This window comes from Pseudochaenichthys georgianus, chromosome 16, assembly GCF_902827115.2.
Source record: "Pseudochaenichthys georgianus chromosome 16, fPseGeo1.2, whole genome shotgun sequence".
Classification (NCBI taxonomy): Eukaryota; Metazoa; Chordata; class Actinopteri; order Perciformes; family Channichthyidae; genus Pseudochaenichthys; species Pseudochaenichthys georgianus.
In genome coordinates this window covers 24,611,002-24,637,477 of record NC_047518.2, presented here as the reverse complement: position 1 = coordinate 24,637,477, position 26,476 = coordinate 24,611,002, and the positions used below count along the sequence as shown (strand labels likewise).

General features: G+C 39.7%; 2 protein-coding genes and 1 long non-coding RNA gene across 3 annotated transcripts in view; 2 read left to right on the top strand and 1 right to left on the bottom strand.

Moving 5' to 3' along the window:
* Positions 1–26,476, bottom strand: part of LOC139435333 (uncharacterized) — a 131,049-nt gene that overhangs the window by 62,545 nt on the left and 42,028 nt on the right. The gene's annotated exons all lie outside the window — the stretch shown is intronic.
* On the top strand, positions 3,996–4,981 carry LOC117460648 (chemerin-like receptor 1). The gene is given in 3 exon segments (XM_071205767.1): positions 3,996–4,105; positions 4,107–4,442; positions 4,492–4,981. Coding segments are annotated over 3 exon segments (936 nt in total).
* Positions 18,977–20,072, top strand: LOC117461368 (chemerin-like receptor 1). Its single transcript, XM_034103196.2, has one exon. The coding sequence runs from the start codon at positions 18,977–18,979 to the stop codon at positions 20,069–20,071; it is 1,095 nt and encodes a 364-aa protein (XP_033959087.2). The 3' UTR covers position 20,072.

The following is a 26,476-nucleotide window of genomic DNA, read 5'->3' as shown; positions in this document are numbered from 1 at the left end:
TTTCCCACAATTAGAAGTTGCCAGTATTAAACACATTGGTGTTATCAAATGTAAAACATATAATTAATAAATGGGTGAAAATCGCTTGTGTCCATAATGCGCAGCATTAATATATACCCACATGACAGCTCATTGTTACTTTGTAATTCTACTCCACTACAATTCAGAGGTTAGCCTGGTATTTTTACTCCACTGCATTTATTTGAGTTACTTTGCAGATTCTGATTAATTATGTGAAATATAAACAACCCTTAAATCAGACTTTAGTTACAGCTGAGTAAAATTCAGGGAAGGTGATTGTCAAGTGCCAACAATCAGGAGAGATATTTGATAGTTGGTGCTTGAGAAGACTAAACATGTATCTGCAATTGACATGAATGGAAACGAGTAATAAAGTATATTCATTACTCGTTATTCTCTACTAATAGTTAATTAAAGACTGTATATTATGGCTATTTTGCACATCCCTTTCAAGACTTTCAAAGGTTTATTGACATATCATTTACACAACTACGGTGTAGTTATGCAATGAATGAAAAACTTGGGTCACAGGTTCCTCAACAGTGCATTACAAGACATATATCAATATGTGTGTACCTCCACCATTAAACTGTCATATTCTGCACATTTCTTATTCTATCTACATACATAAGAGTATAATTAATATGTATAATATCAGTTAAAATAAGTGCTTCAACATAGTTAAAGGGAAATGGAAACACTTTTCAAACTGCTTTCCATGAGACAATATTCCCATTAGGAAATGTATTTATCTAGTCTATTTCCAATGTAAACGATCGAGATACGCGAATTTACTTTTTGAAATACGTGCCTAATGACCATGGGCGCTTCCATTGCTCCGGGACTTTTCCAGTGTCGTCACTGAGTGGGTACGGCTTCCTGGGCCAAAGCTCAATAACAAACAACATGGCGTGCAATGCACCAGTAGTTTACATTACAAGAAAACGGTCGTCGTCAGGAGTTTATTGTATTGCCCCAGGCTGCACAAATGGATTTTATACGAAGAAGGAAGAAGTACATTTCCATAGGCTGCCACTAAAGGATGAGAAGCTGCTCAAAGTCCAGTCTGGATGCCTGGTTCAATACAAAACATCGGATTTGAAGCCAGGATCTGTTCCCACAATATTCGATTTCTCAACGTATGCAGTCGGGAACACCGACCATCCCAGCACGTCGGCCGCGCAAGACAATGACGGCCCGTCCACACAGCGGCGTGCGCTGACGCTTGCCGGCGGGCGTGTCTGAAACTCGACCAACAACCAATCACATGAATCTCCCGCCCCTGACACACAAGCAGCGGTTTGATTGGCTAGAACTTGTACTGGCATATGATTCGATTGGCTGACACCTCTGTCGAGGCGTCAAAAGTTGAACATTGCTCAACTTTTGCAGCGAGCCACGCCAGCTACGCTCCACGTCGCTTCCCACGATGCATTTCGGCTAAAAGTGACGTCACCCCATGCAAAGTGAATGGGGAAGCGTCAACGCACGCCGCTGTGTGGACGGGCCGTGACAGTGTCAACAAACGTGAAGTTCGAGCCACCAAACGAGTTGATTCAGCTGCCGAGAAAGAGGTAAATATTGCAGCACTACCAGATTACTAGCTCACACATGTATTTACTGACACAGTGTGATCTTATTAATTAACGCAATCGCGTCCAAACTAAATGGTAGCTATTATTATGACGTACAATAGAGAATTGGGGGTGTTCTATAGCTCAACTAATTAAACTGGCATACATACGCTCATCTGTCGAAAACAGCCCTAAAAAGGCTAGTATTGCTGGACTAGGTGTTCAATGGATGGTATTGCAGGACCCAGAGCGCACGGAGCACAGAGCGGACAGCAGATAACGGAATTGCAGTTGTATTGCTTATAGATTATCAGAACATTTCAAAGGGGACACAGCCCCATTGGATATTAACCTATGGATTAACTACATCATCGTTTTTATCGTTGTAATGCCATGAAGACCAGTTTAGACCAGACAGTGAGGAAGGTAAGCCGTTAGCCTGGCGTATGTTAGTACCTAGCGCCACTTGTTTTGATGTACGTTTTTGTTGATAACCTCGCGAGTTTGTATCTTTCAGTGTTGCGGTGGGCACCGTTAGATTCTGTGTCTCCTTGCGATCATAAACGATGTGTTGGATGTGCAGCTAGGATAGGTAATAAGGGAGCTAGGAGTGATTTTCGGTGCAGTAATAGGTTAGCATTTTTCGCTCGGGGCTAATTCAGAGGCTCACTGTTAGCATTGTGGTTTTTTTTAATTTTTATTCCGGATCGTATGCCACTCTATTAGACCGAATCGGTTCATAAGCATAGGCCATGGGATGCCTGGTAACTGTAGATGCTTCCACATCAATCTCCCGACGAATCGTCAAATTCATCGTTCAAAACGTCGATCTCATTGCAAAATTCCTCCATCGCTGCCATATCTGCTACGTTGTGTTGACTTCCGGTATGGATATTGGGACTCCCCCGCAGCGGCCTGGTCCCGGAATTCCCCACCCGGCCAGCAGATAATTAATTTTCTTTTGGCGAGTAATATCATGTACAATAAATATTACGATCAATATCCATTGTAAAATGAATAAACTACCGGAATATTATAACTGTAATTGGTGTTTCCTTTCCCCTTTAACATTGCAGGAAAGCAATATATTAGACGTTAAGTACTTTGTCAGGCTTAATATTTATCTGTAGATAGATACCCCCAAAGTTTTTTTCTTATTTAAAAGAAGACCTTAATCTGTTATTTAATGTTTAAATAAAGGTTAATTAGTTTTTCTGTTTTGCACCTCCTCCTATTAATATCTTTGTACATCCTGCACTAAACTGTTTTATTGTAGAGATCACTTATAGTATCTTCTTGATTTTTTATATTCTATATTTCTATATTTATACTTTCCCCCTATGAAATTATGTACTCTTAATATTTTTGTAATCAAATATAACACATAAAAACAATAATTGAATAACGTGCTTTAACCACTAGGAGGTGCACACAAGGTACACACAGCCATAATAACTTTGTATTATTAGTGTAGGCTTATGTATGTACAACATCTGAAGATGTATAGTTGTATGCATGCTTTCACATAATTTTACAGCATATTGCTATACTATTTCAGACTCAGTATTTACATTCTTACATTCAAAGAAAATCAGTAATATCTTTAAAGACTACAGTCCTTTTATATCAGCTGTGCACCGTTATGGTGTAAATATAACCTATCTATGAATTAGATCAAATGTAAAAGTCAGCCGAATTAGTGTTGATACTGCAAGGAGACGTATTGTGTGAAGAGAAATTGAAGATGTTGTTTAATTGTTGATATATTTATGATCCACGTCAAGTATTCAGTTTCAGCGGCATTTCTTCAGTTTTTCCAAAGGTTTTCTCATCAGGGCTCTATAAATAAAGAACTACGGCAGATCTGTAATATGTAATGCAGCCGAACCGTGTATTACAATGCCGTTATGTGATGACTTTCAAAGAGAAAAGCAAGAGCACTCGGAATTAAGTATTATTTTATTCTTTTAAAATATTTTCCGGATTTCATATCATATAAACACCAAATCCCAGCATGCATTGCGGCTAAAACATCCAATCAGCGAGCTTAAACCATAGCTGAGGATCTTGGGTAATCGCTCGAAATGCCTACGTCTGTTTCCGGTTATATTTATTTTGAAATTCAGTTCCTGACGGACGCCAAAAAAGCCCGAGATCATGGAATTAAACCAATAAATAAAAGCAAGGATAATTGTGTGTTATTGGTGAGTAAATAACAGTGTGTTATTTTGAAAAGAATAACAAATTAGAAGGAAAAAAGATTTTAAAAATACAGATTTCAGTATCCTGAGGCTCTGAGCCCCATTTATTTTCCTCACAGACGTCAACAAAAGTCCGAAATTATACGATTTAAAATAAAAGCAATAACTGTGGCTTGATATTGAGTAAGAACATGTTTTTATGAACCACACAGCTTCCGGTCTTCCACGACCTGACCGGAGAAAAAGACGTGCTGCAGCCTGCAGCCTTCATCTTGAATCCGGATTCAAGATGAAGAAAACAGTTAACACGGTTCCTCAACCTCGCTGTGGCCGACTTCCTCTTCACAGCATTCCTGCCTCTGAGTGTCGTGTACACAGCTATGAATTTTCACTGGCCTTTTGGCAAGTTCATGTGCAAGCTGAACAGCACTATAAGCTTTCTGAACATGTTTGCCAGTGTCTACATCCTGATGGTGATCAGTGTGGACATATGTGTGTCTGTGGTGTGGCCCGTCTGGGCCCAGAACCACCGAAGTGTACGCAAGGCGTCCTGTGTGAGCATGGGTGTTTGGGTACTGGCTCTGATTCTCAGCACTCCATACTACATCTTCAGAGACACTGCACATCATATAACAACGATGATATCATCAATTACTATACTACTACAACTATGCTCTTTCTGATGAATGTGTAACAAAATCTGTGAATCAACTGCGCCAGTTTCGTCATCAGGCCATGACCCTCACCCGCTTCCTCCTGGGATTCGTTGTCCCCTTCACTGTCATTGTCTCCTGCTATGCTGTGATAATCCATCGTCTCAGAAGAAACCGCACCCTGGTCAGCCAGTCCAGTCGCCCCTTTAAGATCATCGCTGCAGTTATCACCACTTTTTTCCTGTGCTGGGCTCCTTATCACATCATGGCTTTAATTGCATTGGTAAATCACATGGCTAATCAATCAAGTGAAATATTAGTCCATGTCATCAACATTGGAGTTCCTATAGCAACCAGCCTGGCCTTTCTCAACAGTTGCCTGAATCCACTGCTGTATGTGTTTATCGGCCAAGAACTCAAAGGCAAAGTTTATAAATCTATACTGAACATTTTGGAGACTGCCTTCCAGGAAGAGGTTTCTGGCCGTCAAACCAAAAACAAGTCTAGGACCACCACCAGTCCTAACATATAGAAATCATAGAGATACTTCCATATAAGGTTATCCAAGAAATACTGTAACTGCACAGTTTTTTACACACATTTTATTTTCAATTTCATATATTGTTTAAGTGTTTTAAATAGCTAAATGGTTATATCTCTCACATATACATCCACAGACAGGGCTGGTTTGTCATCATCAGGTGTTTTTCGAAACACACTTTCTCCTATACAATCTAAACTTCCATTAAGGACGTTTTCCAGGCTGTGAGATGGGGCTGGAAGATGATGCTTGGCTGGACCATTTAACCTCCCCTTCACCTGAATGCTGTTCGTGCACGGCTTAAGAAAGGATGGGCGTCCATTTTGAAGGACATGGGTCTTGTAGACGTTGACATTGTTTGAATTGTGAGTCCCATCCAGGAATATTTCTCCAACTATGACCCAGCCAAGGTCAAGGCGCTGGGCGTAGGGTGAGTCGTGAGGCCCGTTACACTGTTCACGCACCTTATGTAGACGCAGAATGTCTCTTCCGAGGAGAAGGAGAATAGGAGCATTGGTGTTGAGGGGAGGAATCTTGTCAGTCACTTGCCTGAGGTGTGGAAAATACTGTGTGATCTCTGGAGTGGGAATCTCTGACCTGTCGTCAGGCAAGTTGTTACATTTCAACAGAGGAGGGAGTGCTGCTTTAGTTTTCCCATCAAGTGACTCCACTATAATGTTGCATGCTTGCATGCAACATTGCATGCGACGTTTGGGGGTGGCGCGATTACATGTAAAGTCAATGCAGAGACACGATCAGACGCGAATTCGCTACGACGGCGCTGTTTAGAGTAGGTGAGGTCCTGATAATTTATTCCGGTAAATTACTCTGATCTACTAATTGACCTGACCGAAGTTACTGAGTCTATGTAAGTTTACTGCTTGGCTCAGATCCACCAACGTCAGCAAGATCTCAACTCTACTAACTCCCCGAAGAACCAGGTTCAATTAACTGCTGTTTCTATTCAGACAACTCTTTTTTAATCTGTTTAAGGGATCCCGAAGGATTTTGATATCAGTAAATTAGGTGTGTTCCTACCTAAGTGGGTGTGGCAGGGTGCAGTCTTACCTTTGAAGCAGGAGAGGAGAGCACAGATTTTCTTTTTAGTTGTCCCAATCCAAAAGGTGAGATCAGTTTATTTGAAGAAAAATAGGTCCAAACTAATACAGAGTCTTTACCTTTTAACACATTATAATCTTACAAAACATATCATGCTGGGGTTATATTTTTAATCTAAAACCTTAATTCATATTCATTTTATTCCCGTGCGTACGCCTTCCGGGTATACCTAAATAGTGTTATTCATTTGATTCCTGTACGTTTCTAATAACGTCTTCCAGGTCGATCTAAATAGTCATAAGATTCCTGTACGTTTCTAATAACGTCTTCCAGGTAGATCTAAATAGTGTTATTCATAAGATTCCTGTGCGTCCGAACAACGTCTTCCAGGTATATCTAAATAGTCATAAGATTCCTGTACGTCCGAACAACGTCTTCCAGGTATATCTAAATAGTCATAAGATTCCTGTACGTCCGAACAACGTCTTCCAGGTATATCTAAATAGTCATAAGATTCCTATACGTCCGAACAACGTCTTCCAGGTATACCTTACCGAGAGCCATCTAACCCAGCTCTGAGGGCCAGAGCTTACCGGAGAGAGAGTATACCAGGGGTTTCCCCCTCTCTCCCCCCCGAAATCCAAAAAAGCCAGTCTTTTTATGCTCAAAAAACCAGATAGAAACCCCACAAACACCTCCTCTATACCCAACCAACATCTTCTATTGGCTATGGCATAAGACACACCTTCCCAAGTTTGTGTAAAAAACAAAACATGACAAGACATATTCTATGGCTATGACATAACCACCTTTTTTAGGCCTCAATGTGTTTCTCCTTAAATCCGGAGCCCCCCTCCCTGCTGTGAGAGGAGAGGAAAGAACCTGCCTACTCTCTTATCAGAGAGTAGGGCATAAATCATTATAAGTCTTACACTCAACTTATCAAACCACTTTGTTTTGTTTATGCTGTAAATATAGAAAAACCTAAAATATGAAGCATTTTCATTGTGGGTTATACAAGAATATAATTGATTATATTTGATTATAACTAACTTTCGTTTTAAGTATTCAACATACTATGAAGCTCTCAACAGCGCGCATGAAGCGGTGGACGCGGCGCAAAATCACGCGATTGAAGGGGGCCGCGTCAAACGCGAGAGTTCAATTTGTTCAACTCGGGCGTCAAATTCACGTGACGCGTTCTCGCGGAAGCCAATCAGCGGTGAGGATCTCAGCCTGCCGTCACTGACGTTCAACCAGAAAACATCAGCCATTAGCTGTTAGCAGTTAGCACACAGAGATCACAGCTCCTCATATCTGTTCAGAAACTGTACAAAAGTTAAACAAGAACAAACCACAGACTGTCTGTGTCATGGCGAATACAGTCGCTGGTTTATTTATGTCTGTAGGCCGTTGTTATGAGTGTGGAGTGAGCATATACAACGTTAGCTTAGCCTGGTCGACCCAATCTCCATTCAGAAAACAAGCATTTTAAAAGGTTTTTCGCCTGCCGTCTTGTCTGCAGACTTGTCAAGCATTAATTCATGGTTTTTACTAACCGGTATCAGTATGTTGTTACGTCGGCATAATTTAGAAATGTGTATTACAATTTAATCACGGTAAAATATGTTCATTTTGTTGTAGTTGTAGCTCCCGAGCCAGCGCAACTTTTTTTAATGATGCGAGTAAACACAGCTGGCAGCCGTGGTGAAACTCGAGCTCTTAGAGCGAAGCGAATATTCGCATCGCGTCCAGTGTGAACGTAGCATAAGGAAGCTTTTCCACTATTGGATTAACACCTCTTGCAGTGCAGATTTTGTTAAACTAATACTAATTTCCTGAAGTAATCTTCGTAATAACTAGCAAACTAAAGATCATGTACATCCACTGCACACATAATCTGAAATAACAACTCATATTTCTCGCATCAAATGACATCAAAACGCATTTTGATGGCCAAACTAACTTTAAAATAGGCATTTTCCACCGAGAATAAAACGAAGTTCGGCCATGTTTTTTTTTTCTGCAGGGAGAAATTTGAAGATCATGTGACATAGACTCCACTCCAGCCATTGGAATGAATGGTGAAAAAAAACGGGGTTTGTCAAACAGAGCACATGGTGTAGTCCTAAACGATAGCTGGGGATTCTGGGTAGTGTATAGTGTCTTCTGCCATCCTTTACTCCGAAAAAATATTTGTTTCTCCGAATCGAAGGGGAAAAATACAAAGCATTGCACACAATTTAAACCAATCAATGTTGTGTAATTAACAAGGATAATCTGGTGTTTTTTAGTCGATGAGTAGTGCAGATATCACTGTAAAATCAATCGACAGTAAGGGGAATACTTACTTCCGGGTGTACAATTCTCCGTTATCCAATGGGAATGAACGCTCACATTGCCTTTAAGGGCAGCCGACACAAACGAATGCCGTGCTTCCATGAGCGTCAAATCCCGCCGCAGATGGGAATACATTGCAATCAGTTGAAAGCTATTTGCGTCCCTTTATGAAGCTGAAGGAGCCTAGGAGCTTCACAACTGCACAACACGGGACCCTGACCAAACGTCGCTCCTGGACCATTATGGAGTGAGAGTGTGTTGAACAAAGACTCAGAAGACAGTTGTTGAGTTGACCATTTACTGAGGCTTGACATTTTAAAACTGCAAGAATAAACAGAAAAATACAACACAAGTTACACAATTGAAATAATACATGTGCAACATAATGCAAATAGGGTGCAGTATATGTCCGTTAGCTTAGCAGCTAGTTAGCTTAGCTTATCTTAAACATTGAAACCACACAATCAATTAAACCACATTTTTGGAACACATCACTTGGCACACAGGTACATTTGTATACTTAAAGACTTCTACTCCAAGGATTAAAACAAAATGATCTGTGGCATAGAACTGAGCTACGATGTGCTCTGCATGGCTTTGCTGTGTAAACTAAAACAGAAGGAGAGTCGCGCTATTTGGTGCCTTAAAGCTACAGTACCGACTTTTGCCAATACACAAGTTTTGATAACAGTTAAATATTATTTTGATAATAAAATATATTTCAATGTTTATGAACTTCATACTGTTCATTCATATTCTGATTGTCTTTGTAGCTCACTGTTGAAATAAAAAAAAATTACAATTACAAAATAATTATATCACACTTTTATAACACACTTGTTCTGCAATAATATGTTTTATGTTTCCTGTCATTTTTGTTAGGAAAGGACATGCCTGAAAGACACGACTCACCATTTTCTCCTTCTCCGAGGGTCCAGAAGAACATCCAAGAGGAACATTAAAAGCTGATGTTATGAGATTTTAAAATCAGTACAGGACATTCACTAAGAAACTACTTTTATTGTGAAAACAAAGATCTGCACACCGAATATTTGTAGTCTATCAGGGCCATCATTTGTTTGTGACGCTGCACCTCAGAGAAGGTGTTGTTATTGTAAGGCTTATAAAGTGTCACGAAAAACATAGTCTGATCAAATGCACCTATTTCCACATCTACACTCCATCAGCTGATTATTTCTATTCACCTCACTTTATGAGCTTCACAACACCTGTGCCTTGTACCGCAGAGTTTGCAACGTCACAAATAAATGGGGCCAATCTTCAGTCAGATGTGAATGTGTAATCTAACATTTTCAGTAAGAATAATGGACAAAAGGAGTGCAAATACAAATACAATTTATTGAAATGTGAACCAAAAGTTAATCAAAAATGTTTTAAATAAAAAGCACATATGGACAGAAGGTGTAAACCTATTAAATGTATAAGTTAACATATTTAGTCAAATAACGTGACAGACTAGGCCTGTGCAGTTGGTGTCAGCTATGCCAAGCATGGGCTCCTCCATCAGGCCTTGTCCTCCTCGCAAAGGAAAGACCCTTTATGTCTTATGTCTTTATTAGGATCTCCATTAGCACTAGCATGAGCATTGGCTATTCTTCCTGGGGTCCTCACACACTCAAAACATACATAAACATACAACAAAATTAAAACAAAACAAAACAGCTCATAATTTCATGCTATTTACAGTGAAATGAAGTGAAACTAAAATGGTCATTCAATTATCGCCATCCTAAGGCCAAACAAAAGTAAATACAAATAAGTGTACATAATAATATATGCATACATAGCCACAGGCACAGTTCAAATTTACTTTGTAATACTTAAATAATTTTTTAGCAACCATTTGAAATGTACTTGAGAATTTTCCTGAATGATGTGAACCGGTAAAGAGTTCCAGCTGATCATGGCTCTGTACATGACTGTTTTCTGTCCCATATTTGATTTAGATTTAGGTAATACAAACCTTCCTTCTATTGTATGTCGTGTTTGATAGTTATGTTGTGCATATTGCGCTATAAATCTTTGTGATAATATATCTGGTGAGTGAGTCACTGTAATATTTCTGACAAAATTCAATAAAATATAAGTTGACCTCTGTCTGACAGTTAACCATTTCAGTGTCTCCAGCATTTCAGTGACTCTGGTTCTGTAGGAGCACTGCAGTGCACATCGTGCTGCCTTATTTTGTGCTACTTGTAGTTTGTTTAAATCTTTTTCAGCAGCACTAGACCATATAACCAAACAATAATCAAGCTGCGACAGAACCAAAGCATCCAAAACTTGTCTACTGACATCCATAGGCAAATATTTTACAATTCTTTTTACAAGTGACACACCCCTTCCCATTTTACATACAACATTATCAATTTGTTTAGACCAAGATAATTTATGATCCAGGGTTATACCTAGCAATTTTGTCTCCTTGACCTGTTCAATTTCAATATGGTTTAAATGTAGTTGCAATTTTGGTTCACCTTTTAACTGATGATTTGATCCTATTAATAACGATTTTGTTTTTCCGCATTAAGTACCAACTTATTATTTATGACCCACTCTGATATCAGTAGTAGATCTTTATTCATAACATTTGTCAACTCTCTTGTAGTTGATGCTGCATAATATATTGTTGAGTCATCTGCATACATTACAATTTTAGCTTTTTCTAACACTAATGGTAGGTCATTTGTAAAAATAGAAAATAAAAGTGGTCCCAAACAACTACCCTGAGGTACTCCACAGGTGACTTTTTCATCTTTGAGAGACTTCCATTAAAAAAAACAGTTTGACTTCGATTTGTCAGGTAACTTTCTAACCACTTCAGCGTTTCCAAATGAAAACCATATTGTTCCAGCTTGTGTAACAACAAAGAATGGTCAATGACATCAAAAGCAGAACTAAAATCGAGTAGTACTGCACCCACTAACTTCCTATTATCTAGTTCGCCCTTCCAGTCATCTGTCATTTGTGTTAAAGCGGTGCATGTGGAATGGCCAGGTCTATAAGCATGTTGATACACAGTATTAAGTTTGTTACCTTCAAAGTATTTTTGTATTTGATTGAAAATTATTCTCTCCATTATCTTTGCTAATGCTGGTAATAAACTTATTGGACGGCTATTTGTACCAGAAAATGGTCCAGCTGGATTTTTTGCAAGTGGAATAATTTTTGCTATTTTCCATGCCTGTGGGCAAATACATTTATCAATACTCAAATTTATAATATGACAGATGGGCTCTGCAACAAAATTAGCAACATATCTAAGAAATGTACCAACTAAATTATCCACTCCTGGTGGTTTATCATTACATTTACCTAGTAGACATTCAACATCTGTAATTGTCACTTTTTCTATTTTAAATGTACACTTCTTATTTTTCATAATTAAATCCTGTATTAGAAATGTGGAGTTACTATTTATAGTTTGATTCATATTTATCCTCAAATGTTTTACTTTATCAAGAAAATAATCATTCAGATGATTAGCAATTTGTACTGGTTTCGTCAAAAATGTCCCATCCACCTCAAGATATGTTGAGGTGGATTTCGGCTTACGGCCCATCATGCCATTCACTAAGCTCCACAGTTTTTTCTTGTCATCCTTTATCTCTTTAATTTTATTTCCATAATACAACTGTTTTTTCTTTTTATTTAATGCTGTAACATAATTCCTTAACCTTCTATAAATGTGCCCGTCTGACTCATAACTTGATGAGAGAGCTACATTTTTTGCATCATCTCTTTGTTTCATTAGATCCCTTAATTCCTCATCTAACCAGGGTGCTCTAAAGTTCCTTACAGTCTGTTTTCTAAGTGGAGCATGTTTATCAATCACCTGCATGAATAACAAATTGAAGACATCAAGAGCATCATCTGGATCGACTTTCTCAAAAACATGTTTCCAACATATCATTTGAACATCCTGGATAAATGACTCTTCACTAAAATATTTCATTGATCTCCTCACAATGACTTTTGGTCCAGCTTTTGGCACCTTTGTCTTTCTCACGATAATTATTAAATTATGATCAGAACACCCTACTGGAATTGATATTGCCTGAGAACATACATGGCTAAAATTAGTAAATATATGATCAATACAAGTTGCACTTTTTGACCCATCTTTCTTGATGCATATCCTAGTAGGTTTAGTCACCATTTGTACCAAGTTACATGTATTAATTATTGTCTGCAGCTTGTTTTTAAGGGCACAGTGCAACATATTCCAGTCAATATTTAAATCTCCGATAAAATAAATCTCTCTGTCAAGATCACAAACTTTGTCTAACATTTCACATAATTTGTCTAAATAAATTAAGTTTGCATTTGGAGGTCTGTAACAACATCCTACCAACAAAGGTTTCAAGTGAGGTAAATTAATTTGCAACCAAAGTACTTCAATATCAGCAGACATCAAATCATATCTCACTTTAGCTGGTATTTGCTTTTGAATGTATACTGCCACCCCACCTCCATCTGCATTCCTGTCCTTTCTAAATATTCTATATCCATCAATATCCACAGCAGCGTCATTAAATGTGTCATCTAAGTGAGTTTCAGATATTGCTAACAAATGAATACCACATGATAATATTTCCTCTATCTCAGACACTTTATTTCTTAAACTACATATATTTATGTGAGCCAATTTAAACCCTTTACTTGGTAACTTATTCAACATTAAGATGGCAATTTAAATGTTATCTCTTTTTCACTTCCTATCAAAATGAGAGCTGAACTAAAACATACATGTAACACAATTTCAACCACACACACCATCACATACATAACCCAACATTTATCTGCACATAGATTGCTATAAATGTGCATACTCACTCGCTCAATTAGACGAGCTTCACGGTAGCTCCCGAACATTTTAAATAATAGTATGAAATATATTCATGGTAATGTCTCGCAACACTAGATCTAATCAATACATCACAATTACATTTTAGGAAGAATAAACAACAATAGAGACAAGTTGAAATTTGTCTCTATTCAAAATCTAATAAACATAAATTCATACTCGCAGATGATGAAGTAAATAACTTCAAATAAATGAGTAGATAACTCATAGACCAGTGAATATTGGCCCACAAGAAAATAAAACAATTGTGGAGATCACCAAAACTGCAACAATTTCCATTTTCATAATACAATTAATTTCTTCTCCTATATGTATAATCATACCATCTATCTGGTGATGTCAATCAGTCATTTCCCACCTTCATTTCTGGTTTGAACTGAAACCGGGCTTATCACTGTTTTATAGAAATGCTCAGCTTCACTACAGTCCCGATAAAGTTTGGTTTGTCCATTGAAGGTTACGATGAGCGTTGCGGGGAACAATAGCCCATGCCTCACCTCAGCCTTGCGCAGCTTCATCCTGACGTCATTGAATAGGGCTCTCTTCCTGGCAACATCCGGAGTAATATCAGGAAATATCTTCACTCGCATGTCACGGAAAATAATCTCTCCCTTGCTTCTTGCCAGCTTCAAGATAGCTTCCTTAGCTTGATATCTCTGCATAGTGACAATCATAGGTCTGGGTCTCAAATCAGTCCCCTGCCCAATCCTGTATGCAATCTCGACTGCCGGTTCACATGAGAGCTCACTTCCGAACACCTCCTTTAAAAAGTTTGTCACAAAGGCAATGGGATCGCTCTTCTCAATGTCCGTTTTCAGTCCAATCACACGTAGATTAAACTTTCTGCTTTGAATCTCCATCCTCTCTATTTTGTCTTTGAACTCTTTGCTTTCCTTCATTAGATTGCCATTTGCGGTTTCGAGTATAGCAACCCTACAATCCATGTCGGTTATCCCCTCCTCCATATCACCGAGCTTCTGACAACATGAGTCAAGTTCTCCCTTTAAAGCATCAAGCTGCGGCTGGAATTTCTCGAAAGCAGCCCCTATCTCCTCTCTTATTATGGAGCGTATTAGTACCGCCAGCTCCGAGTGGTTCACCTGCGAGGCCCCGCTCTCCATGGCGTTCTCCTCTGCTGCTTGTGTGTCAATCACTCCCGAAAGACCGCTGCTCTCATTCAATGGCACTTTAGCCTTTTTGTTTGGTTTCTTCGGTGGCATTACATTCCCCACATCGTATTTCGCTATAAACTTTGAGTGATCAACTTGCTCATCTGATCATAACCTGATTTCTCAAAAAGTTTGGTACGGGAGCTACACGCTCTCAGACTTCACACACAACTTCCACGCATGCTCAGTTGTCCTGACCTATCTCTGGGAATAGTGAGAGGAAGGATTCCCTCAGTCCTCTCCGGCCAAACCAACAGACAGGACGTCCATCACACGGAGGTTTCTCCCTGAAGTCTCTGCAGCTCTCTGGACACCACGCTGTCTCAATCCGTCCACACTGAATATGAGAGGGGGAAAATGAAAATAATAAATGCTAGACAATAAGAAATATAAAGTTAACCGTTGAGTTGCTCAGTTTTTTTAGATTGTCAATACTATTACTGACTGTATAACTAATATATCAGGTTAAGAGGTACCTTCAAATAAAGATTGGTCTTTAAATACATTTAGTTGATTTTGTCTTTTGAATTGTTTGTCTACAGTCAAGGATCTAGAACTGGTACTTGTAGTTTTAATGATACAGTCTGGTTTTAATGCTGTTTGGAAGAGGCATCACAGGTAAGAGCACTAACTAGCAATCATCCCATGTACCTTAGCTTGACTTAAATGTATTAAACGTATAATTAAGTACGGGGCCCCCCTGGTGACATTGGTGAGAAAAATATTAATACGTGGCCACGTATTAATAATGCGTGGCCACTAATTAAAAATGCGTGGCCACGAGTTAATAATGCGTAGCCACTAATTAGTTATTATGTTCCCACGAATTAGTAATGCGTTGCTACACAATAATCATTGAGGCTAAGGTAAGTAGCTACTGCTACTGACCATGCTACAGATGTTAGTGCAAAAATCTACAGCTCCTCTACCACAAACATCAGCAACAAGTGGACATGGAGAACTACATGAACTACATGTAGCTAAATCAACCGAGGAGAATAAACAGAAGGGCAACCAGGCAACCATGGCAACCATGCTCAGGGGGTCTTCTTCGCTGCTTTTGGTGTATTTTGTGGCGGAAGTACAGCGCCACTTACAGGCCCGGCATATGTGCGACAGCGTCTCCAGCGGGTCGATCGGTCTCAAAGTGTTTCTTGAGCCGATACCATGTGGACAGAAGACTTTTATGATATCAAATTCGGTTAGCTCTCCATTTCGTCTCCGTGTAAACGGAACCTCAATGGTCACGAGTCGGAGAAAAGACAAGTCTGTTTCTGATGCAGAGGTATAAAGATGTCAATGATATGGATACTGTAATTGTACATAGATGTCACTGTATATAACAAATTACTAAGCTTTGGTTTTGGAGCTAAGCTTGAAGACCCTCAAGGCGATATGTAAACATTTTGTAAGTTTTAAACATTGCACCTGGTACTGGTACCTGTATTGATACAGTTTACAATAAAAGACAAAATATTATCTTTTTAAAAGCAATCAGTGAATATTTGGCCTGTTTGATAACATCAATTAACTATTTTTGATGGAATATAAGGGAATGGCAAACATTTTCTATGATTTGTATGACTTTGGTATGGTGTGCCAGATGTGATTTAACATGAAGTTTCTATACAATATTTTTATATTATTTAAACAATGTAAATGATAAAACCTTTTCTTATATTTTGTTTTAGACCTGTTCAAATGTACCATAGAAGCTGATAAAGACTGTTTTTGTGTTGTTACCATTATTTTCATTATTAAAATGTTATTTCACTTGACTGTTTCCATTTCATAATCACCACTTAACTCCATCAAATAGTGAGCCTCTTATTTCTTTATCCTTTGTCGATCCAAATAATCTGGTGTCACACAAAATAAAAAGTTATCGTAAAAATAAACCAAACACAGGATTAATTTATTTTTTATAAATTGTTGTTGTTGGTGTTATAAGATTTGGCCAGTAGAGGGAGCTGTTTCACACATCAGGCGCTTCTCAGATCAAGGACAGAAAACTTCGAGAGGGGAAAGACAACACTTGATTCATCAGCAGCCTTTGATATAGACCGACCTCTAATAGTGCTAAAGGATTTGTAGCACTGTTTGCAGCATTGAAGCCATTCAGTCAAGTAGTCAGGAAGTGGGAAAATCATCAGTCTTTTATGATTATGTATACATATTTTGAGTAGGCTTTCAGTGCCATACTCTGTAATTATGGCTTCTACCTTTGGTCCTACAATTCAGATGAAACGTTAATGGTGAATTTGTAGGTGACAAAGTATTTATGATAACTTATTTATAAATAAATAAATACATTCCTTATGTAAAGACTATACAAACCTTATACAAAGTATTTTGTAAGTCATTGTGAGCTTTAAGTTGTTGTTTAATATGATCTAAAAGTAAATATAAGTGTTGGCCAATACTCTGCTGCTAATGAGGGTAGTATACTGTGAATTGTAGACATGTTTAAATAAAGTCCAAACTAGTGAGTTCAGATATTAAACAGCTCCAATAATGTCTGCAAAAAGTCCACTTACTAAGTTATAGTTTGGATTGATAAAAGCTGAAATTCATCGATGGGATCAACTTCAAATGAAAGTTAAACATTAGGAATGAAGGAAAATTCAAAAGTGTGTTTTATGGTATGGTGCTATTTATATAATTTATAATAGTACTTGTAGTAGTAGTAGTAGTAGTAGTAGTAGTAATATTAGTATAGCAGTGGAAGTAGTTGAAAGTGTTGCCAACACTTACTTTGGAAGCGATGTGTCTTCTTCAAAATGTTGCCTATATGAGGAAGCACTTGTGAGTAAAGACCAACTGCAGTGTCACGATGTCTTTCAAAATATGAAAGGAAATTAGCTTGATATTATAAAACAGGATGAAACTAGTGGTTGAACTTCCCTTATCCTAATATTTATCAAAACAACATGACAGAGTAAGAAACAATCTGATTTCAGTTCTCTTTTGGCTTGCACGGACAGACGTACAGAGGCAGCACAGTACATGTCTCCAGCTTCTAGTTGAAATTGTAAAGCAGGGAGTAAACTGCTACTTTATAAAACTGTTGGGAAACTAAATTATTAAAAGATGATGCTCCGACTTTCTTGCACAGGTTAAAGGGAGGAGGCATTAGAATATCCAACCTACGTGTTGTTGATTTGACTGACAAATGTATACAGTATGTGCCACTAAAAACAGTAACATGTAGCATTCTTTACTTATTTTGCACTGTATAAATCATATCAATAAAGCCAATGTGTTGTTTTAGAAAATGAGGAGAAAATGTAATTACAGTGCTTAAATAGTTTAAATGTGACCGTTGAATATTGAATAGACTTTAGGAGATTTCTTCTTCTTTTTTGGATGATGGATAGATTGTGCCAGTGTCTCCGCCCTCAAGTTGGTCAATAGTGTCCCTACCCACAGGTTAGCTAATATTATTCTGCCAACCTTATTACTTCTGCTACAGATCAATCCTCAACCAAATGGAGAACTTCAAGGAAGGTATGTGTACGATTTTTTAAAACTAGATTAATCTGAAGAGGTTGTTGAAAGGGAACATGAACATTGATTTTGGATTGACGAAGGATTTTAGGTTATTGAAAATGCTTCAATATAAATAATAAAGCTAATAATTTAAATGTATACTGAAACTAAATCACTTTATTTCAGATGGCTTACTTGTTTGTGGGCCAAACTGAAAACAGTTTGTACATTTTTAAGCTTTTGGTCAACAAAACATGTTCCTATATGCATATGGCAATTTAGATTTGTGTCTCTTTTTTTATGAAACGCCTTTGTTACAGTTTAGTGTAATAATGTACAAGAAAAAAGAAGAGAGAAAACGTACAGTTAACAAGTTTCAGTGTCAGTGAAAATAGTCAAACACGCAAAGAACAGTACCTATTTTAAAGGTCCGGAGAGTAGACGCTTTGTTTGGAGTTTAGATGACATTACAGATTATTCCATGAGAGTGCAGCACTGACAGCAAAGGCATTTTTTAGATTAACCTCAAGGGAGAACAAGCATGTTCATGTCTGAAATCCCCATAGCCTACACCACAGAGAGAGGCAGTTGATATTTAAGCCTGAGTTAAAGTGTATCAGCAATCACGTCTATACATAATTTAATGTTAATTTATCATCAAGTCAAATGACAAGATTTTATTCTGAAGTATTCTGTGCAATTCTGTGATTTGGCTAATCTCGTATTTTATTTAAATTCTTTCTTTGAATCTCCAGACTTGCAGGGATTTTGCTTTAGAGGTGGAAGTTTCATCCAATTGATTTTTGATGTACTAACATTTTATTATTATTAAAAGATTAGCATAATACATATTGCAATACATGAATTATAGACAGGATAAGCAACACAGTATTAAACAGTATTGTTTATGTAAAGATGGATTATATACATATATATATGGATTCTTTGCTTTTACTGTGATCAATTATGTTACACTTCAAGACTTGCTTGAGACCTTTCTTCATGTTGTTTTCTCATATCGCTATTGCAGGTTTCAATGCAACAATGGAGATGACCGCTACCCCTTCTTATAACATCAACATAACAGACGTGTCTGAAAATAATGGCTCTGTGTTTACTGACAAGTATGCTGATCTGAGAGAGTCTCTCAACACCATGTCCCTTGTAATTTACTGCCTGACCTTTGTTCTCGGTGTGCTCGGGAATGGAGTGGTTATCTGGGTGACCGGATTCAAGATGCAGAAAACAGTTACCACAGTTTGGTTCCTCAACCTCGCCATAGCCGACTTCATCTTCACAGCACGTTTACCGCTGAGTGTTGTTTACATAGCTATGAATTTTCACTGGCCCTTCGGCAAGTTCATGTGCAAGCTGAACAGAACTATAAGCTTTCTGAACATCTTTGCCAGTGTCTACATCCTGATGGTGATCAGTGTGGACAGATGTGTGTCTGTGGTGTGGCCCGTCTGGGCCCAGAACCACCGAAGTGTACGCAAGGCGTCCTGTGTGAGTCTGGGTGTTTGGGTACTGGCTCTGACTCTCAGCGCTCCATACTTCGTGTTTAGGGACACTGCGCCATCATATTTCTATCAAGACATCATCAATTGCTTCGACAACTATGCTCTTTCTGATGACTATGTAACAGAATCTGTGAATCAGCTGCGTCTGTTACGTCATCAGGCCATGACCATCACCCAGCTCCTCCTGGGATTCGTTGTCCCCTTCACTGTCATTGTCTCCTGCTATGCTGTGATAATCCATCGTCTCAGAAGAAACCGCACCCTGGCCAGCCAATCAAGTCGTCCTTTTAAGATCATCGCTGCAGTTATCACCACTTTTTTCCTGTGCTGGGCTCCTTTTCACATCATGGCTTTAATTGATCTGGTGAATTCCTCTCAACACAGTGAAACATTAGGCTATGTCATCACCATTGGGGTCCCTATAGCAACCAACCTGGCCTTTCTCAACAGTTGCCTAAACCCACTGCTGTATGTGTTCATGGGTCAAGATTTCAAGAATAAGGTCTGTAAATCCATCCTGGCTGTACTGGAGACTGCCTTCCAGGAGGAAGTCTCAGGATCCCACAGTGACACACAGTCAGGGGACACCAGACGATCAGCTCTTAGTACTGAAGTATAGGGTTGTCAATAACATGAAGGAACAAATACTGGAACTATATGAAGCAAATTATCTTGACAGAAATGTAAATGTCTATTTAAAATTCCTTTTTTTTGTGCTTTTTTTGTCTTCATATCAGGACCCTCAAGACAAGCTGTAAACATTGTGCCAAATAAAAGCATTTAGACCTGATATAGTCTGACTTGTGAGTTTTATATGAACTTTAAGTACAATTAAATAGTCAATTGTGATGCCTTTGCGTGCTAAAAATGTGTTTGCAAATGGCCACAAGAGATCTGCAGTTATGTGGTTGGTTGGTTGGTTGGTTGGTTGGTTGGTTGGTTGTTGAATCACAGCAGTGCCTTAACCATAATAGAGATAAAAGTGTTACGAATGGGTGAACCAGGTAGGACTCAAATGCAGAATAGCGAAAAGCGAGCTTTATTAAATAATAAAGCTGTAGCAAAAACAAGGCAGAATCCAAAATATCCAAAGCAGCACAAGGAACACTGACCGTGGAATAACATGGAGGGGAAACAATGAACCGACATGGAACACAGGGGAAGACTAGACTAAATACACAGAAGGGAAATCACAGAACAAGACACAGCTGGACAGGGGAGGAGAAACACAAGGACAACAGATGAACACAATCGGGTAATCAGGGAGGGAAACAGACAGAAAGCAGACAGGCAGGAAACGGGGGTGAACACTTTACACAATAAAACCCAAAGACAAGAAAAACACCAACACAGACAAAACTACAAACGTGACATAACATGAGAATCGTGATAGAATCGTGACAGAACCCCCCCCCTCAAGGGACGGATCCCAGACGTCCCAAATAAAAAAAAGGTCCAGCAGGGTGGGTGGAGGGGGACCGGAGGGAGGACACATAACTAGGGCCAAGAAAGGGTGGGTGGAGGGGGTCTGGAGGACGGGTCTCGGGCGGACGGCCCGGGGGAAAGGCAGAGACCAAGGAGGGGGTCTCGGGCGGAAGGCCCAGGGGCAAGGCAGAGACCAAGGACGGGGTCTCGGGCGGAAGGCCCGGGGGCAAGGCAGAGACCAAGGAGGGGGTCTCGGGTGGACGGCCTGGGGGCAAGGCAAAGTTCAAAAAGGGGCGAAGGCCACAGCGGGCAAACTCAGGGGGCCGTGCATGAGGGCAAAAGCAGCGGCAGGAAGAGTCAGGGGGCCAGGCCCGAGGACGAAGACCGCGGCTCTCAGGGGGCCGGGCTCGAGGGCGAAGACCAGACAGCTCCAGAGGCCGGGCAGGCTTCGGCAGGATCCCCCACGGAAGAGGACCAGTAGTTGGCAGGACCCCCGGTGAGACAGGTGATGGTGGGGCCTCCAACGGAACAGGGCAAGGGGTTGGCAGGACCCCCGGCAGAAGAGTTGTCGGCGGGACCCCCAGAGGAACAGGACATAGGATTGGCAGGACCCCCGGCAGGAGAGCAGTCGGCGGGACCTCCAACGGCACAGGACATAGGGTTGGCAGGACCCCCGGCAGAAGAGTAGTTGGCAGGACCCCCGGCAGGAGAGTAGTCGGCGGGACCTCCAACGGCACAGGACAAAGGGTTGGCAGGACCCCCGGCAGGAGAGCAGTCGGTGGGACCTCCAACGAGATGGGACAAGGAGCTGGCAGGACCCCCGGCAGGAGAGCAGACGGCGGGACCTCCAACGGGACGGGACAAAGGGTTGGCAGGACCCCCGGCAGGAGAGTAGTCGGCGGGGCCTCCAACGGCACAGGACATAGGATTGGCAGGACCCCCGGCAGGAGAGCAGTCGGTGGGACCTCCAACGAGATGGGACAAGGAGCTGGCAGGACCTCCGGCAGGAGAGCAGACGGCGGGACCTCCAACGGGACGGGACAAAGGGTTGGCAGCAGGGTTTCCGTTAGCCTGTAATTACCGGTTTTTAGCTGGTAAAATTTATAAAAAAACGGTAAATTCAAAACCTGACGGTCAAAATGTCTGGTAATAATTAGGGAGGCTCCGATCGATCGGCCGCCGGTCATTATCGGCCGATATTCACTCTTAATAGTTTGATCGGTGCTCTCTATAAAGGCCGATCAGGAGAGCTGGATCTGATCGATATGGACATAAACGCGAGTGAAGTGTAACCGGACGCGAGAGAGAGATCAGATCGGCTGCTGAGTCTGACCGAGACACGCAGCTCTGCATAATCACCTGAAGCCCCGCCCTCTGTTTAGCGAGCTGCAGGAGCTGCATGAGAAACTGACTGCTGTCAGGAGAGAGAGGGAAGGAAAGAGAGGATCCGTTTCTCCCGTGTTATTATTCAAAGTTGATGTAAACTTCTGAATAATGTACGTTATCTACTACAAGTAGTAATTATGTTGTTTGTGGAATCATTTATTGAAAAATGAATCTGAATTTTTCGATCCGTTACGATTATAAACTGAAGCAATATAAAAATGAGCCCTGTGAACTGAGTTTTAAACTGAAGCATATCTGCTCATAGTCCGGTAATTACATGCTAACGGAAACTCTGCTACACAACTATTATTATTAGGGCCTGAGCACGTAGTGCAAAGACCTATTGAAATCGTCAGTATTATTATTCTTCTGTTACCGGTTCTGCACTTTCGACCTGTTTTTGAGGGGGTTACGACACTATTCATGTAGCGACATTTGGCAACGCCGCCAGGACCGGTGAAAATGTTAACATTCTGGATTCGATGGGAGAACATTTTTCAACTTGCTCTCTAGCGCCACCTGTGTAAATTCAGTGTTTCGAAAAATTTACAAAGTCGCAGCGTAAGTCTGACGGACCTGAAATTTTGCACACTTATCCGGGTGAAGCAGCTCTACATATTATCCTCTCATATCCCGAAGCTCCGCCTACTTTGATTTTTTTTAAATTAGCATAATGTGAAAAACATTGAAATATTAACTTAAATTCCAATTTCTTGATTTTCCAAACCAAACTAAGTGCACAGCATCAATGGAGGGGCAGACACATTACCTTACAAAATTAGCACGAGGTGTGGAAAAATGTGGCCGACATCAATCAAAACGTATTAGCAAAAGGGTGTGGCCTACACATAAATGCTCACAATTCATCCAAAATGTATCCAAATATCACAGATTTCGGTGGATAGGTTCAGTGTGTCTTGGGGAATAGGCACAACAAACAATGTTCATTTCGAACAATAGGGGGCGCCAAAACCACAACTAATTTATATCTCAAGAACCGATGGACTAAAAAAAATATATTGTCATAGACATACTGGCAGGGTGAGTATAAACTGAGATTTAAAGGGTCGCAACCAATGAAAAATGTGGGCGTGTCCTATTCAGTTTTTTCTCGAAATCGAAGGGTTAAAAAATGTACCGAGCCATAAGTAGGGGAGAAAATGAGTTACGGCCTTTAAATTCGGAACGCATGTCACAGCCCACAACCTTTTCCAGACTGTAGAAAAAAATCGGACGTTTTAGCAAATATGTCTCAGTAGCGCCCCCTATTGTGCGGTAGTCAAATATAGTTTCTTCGAACTACCCGAAACTTGGCACAGAGATTCCTCATGGAAATGCGGACATATTTCAAAATGGCTTCCATTATCTCCGCCCCCCATGAAGTCGGCCATTTTGAAATATGTCCATTTTAAGCGCATTTTCGCATTCTTGTCCTAGGAAAATGATCGGAAAAATTTCAAACCAGGACAAGATCAGCCCATATCCAATGTGATGCTAAATTGCGAATGAATAGTCGACTGCTCAAACGGGGAGCTCGTAAGCTAACGGAACATGTACCAATTTTGACGATTTAAATGCCACAAAATCGCTAAAATGACTTTCGGACGCAACATTGGAAACACGTCACAACCCACGTCCTTTTCCAGACTGTACAAAAAAATGTACATTTTTGTACACCAGCTCAGTAGCGCCCCCTATTGTGCGATAGTCACATATAGTTTCTCCAAACTACCCCAATCTTGCCACAGACATTACTGATGGAATTGCCAAGTCGGCCATTTTGAAAAATCTGTGTTATTCATGCATTTTAAGCGCTTTTTCGCAAACACCTCCTCGGGAAAAGATCGGGAAAATTCCAGTCCAGGACAAGTTAAGCCCATATCCAATATCATGTTAAATTGCGAATAAAATAGTTGCTAGCTCAATCGGGGCGAACGTAAGCTAACAGAGAATGTACCATTTTTGACGATTTACATGTCTCAAATGACTCCAAACTACTCGCATATAGTTTTCCAGATATTCACGAAACGCTGTATACACATTACTATTATGATGGCACACAAATTTACCAGCAACAGCTCTGCTTATTAATTTCCCACATTAACCATAAACACCCAATACATATAAAACTCCTAAACAATGTATGGTGAAATGTTTTCCATCTTTGTTTTTCTATCTACGACTACAAACAGTATTTCCACTACAAGCACAACAGTAACACATCTTTCTATGCAATACAATAGAACAGTATGTGTTCACAGCCAATCCATGATTTAATGAGTATTTCCTTTGTGCCAAGAGCTGATTTAGTATATTGCATCAACGACCTTTTCAATTAAATTGACAATTCTTTTGTGTAATTAATAGTGTGTGAAACCAGGCAGAGTGAGTGACATGGTGTTCATTTCCACTATGCCAAAGCAGTTTACAGTTGCTGACGGTGTAAGGTAATATATATTGTCCTAAGTAATTGTAGCTGTGTTCAAAGGAGTACACGTTACAAGGCCGTGCGGGGGGAGCTGCCAGACCCAGATGTCCTCAAAGTCAGCGAGGTATACAAGGACCTCTCAGCAGACATCTCACCATGAAAAAAAACGAATGGCTCACTACTCAACTCAATCTTGTGCACAGAGCCTATAGAACACGTAATTTAAACCAGCAGGATGTAAACAGAGGAGAACAGCCGGTCTGATTTAGTGCCATGTGATTATCCTGTAATGAGTAACATACACAGTGTTGATCGACTATATAAACAGTTCATTTATTGTCTCGATACATGTGTTGTGTAAGACATTTTAATCAATTTGATACGTCAATATTAAATGTACCTTTATTTTGAAAAACTTTATTGTGAATGACAAACCGGATGTCACATTTCCGGTATTTCCGGTTTAGGGAGAGACTTAATTCAGGTAGCTTGCCTTGGCTGTCTGTGTGCGCGGAGGTTTTGTCGTCAACAGACTCATTAAACTACCCACTTCTCGGTACATAGAAACCCTGCTCCACGGTCAAACGTGAGTAATATCGCAATTGGTGTGTTATACTGAAATGTGTTGACCTATACTTTATACTTTATTTATATATGTATGCTTTTCATTGGAACACGCCGTGGGTGTGTGCAGTGCTAATGCTAATACCTAGCGCCACTTGTTTTGATGTTCGTTTTTGTTGGTAACCTCGCTAGTTTGTATCTTTTAGTGTTGAGGTGGGCACCGTTAGATTCTGTGTCTCCTTGCGGTCATAAACAATGTGTTTGATGTGGAGCTAGGATAAGTAATAAGGGAGCTAGGAGTGATTTTCGGTGCAGTAATAGGTTAGCATTTTTCGCTCGGGGCTAATTCAGAGGCTCACTGTTAGCATTGTGTGTTTTTTGTGAAAAAATAAATGAAAAAGATCAGTTAAATTAGTTTTTTTCCCGTTGGATATACTATGGATATAAAATATTCATAGTTTATTAAATATTAAGCTTTCTTAGACGTTGTTTCCTGAAAATGACGCGATTACGGGTCCGTGGGGCCTAAGACGATAACAGAGTATGTTTTATTTTTATTTTATTTATTTTTTCACAACAGTTTTATTTGGATGGAATGAATACCTATAGTGATAATACAAAGTAATAAAATGATTTTTACAGTGAAAACGTTCAAATGGAACTGATGGTTCCCAAATTACCCAGAGGTGAGGTGGACTTTATTTTTCTAAACCTCTCTTAAAAAGGTCAAATTTCACTTGTTTTGCATCAATCTTGATACAGGGTACTTATTATATGTTATAGTTTGGATTCCTAAAGCTTTTAGTCTACTAAACTCATCATTCAAGGGTGGTTTTCACTATAAGTAATGTTTTTTTTTTAGGCGGACATTAGAATTTACATGTTTTTACTATGTTCCATCTCAATTTACTTTAAAATAAAAACATCTCTATTGTACGGTGGCCCTGAAGTGCAAGAAACCACAGCATTTCACAAAACACAACAGAATTTCACAAAACGCCACAGCATTTCACAAATCGCCACAGCATTTCAGAAAACACAACAGCATTTCACAAAACGCCGCAGCATTTCACAAAACACCACAGCATTTCACAAAACGCCACAGCATTTCACAAAACACCACAGCATTTCACAAAACGCCACAGCATTTCACAAAACACCGCAGCATTTCACAAAACACTGCAGCATTTCACATTGGACGGAAAGGGTATTCCTTAGGGA

Coding starts and splice junctions, on each gene's coding strand:
- LOC117461368 (XM_034103196.2), top strand. CDS start 18,977: ATGGAGATGACCGCTACCCCTTCTTATAACATCAACATAACAGACGTG.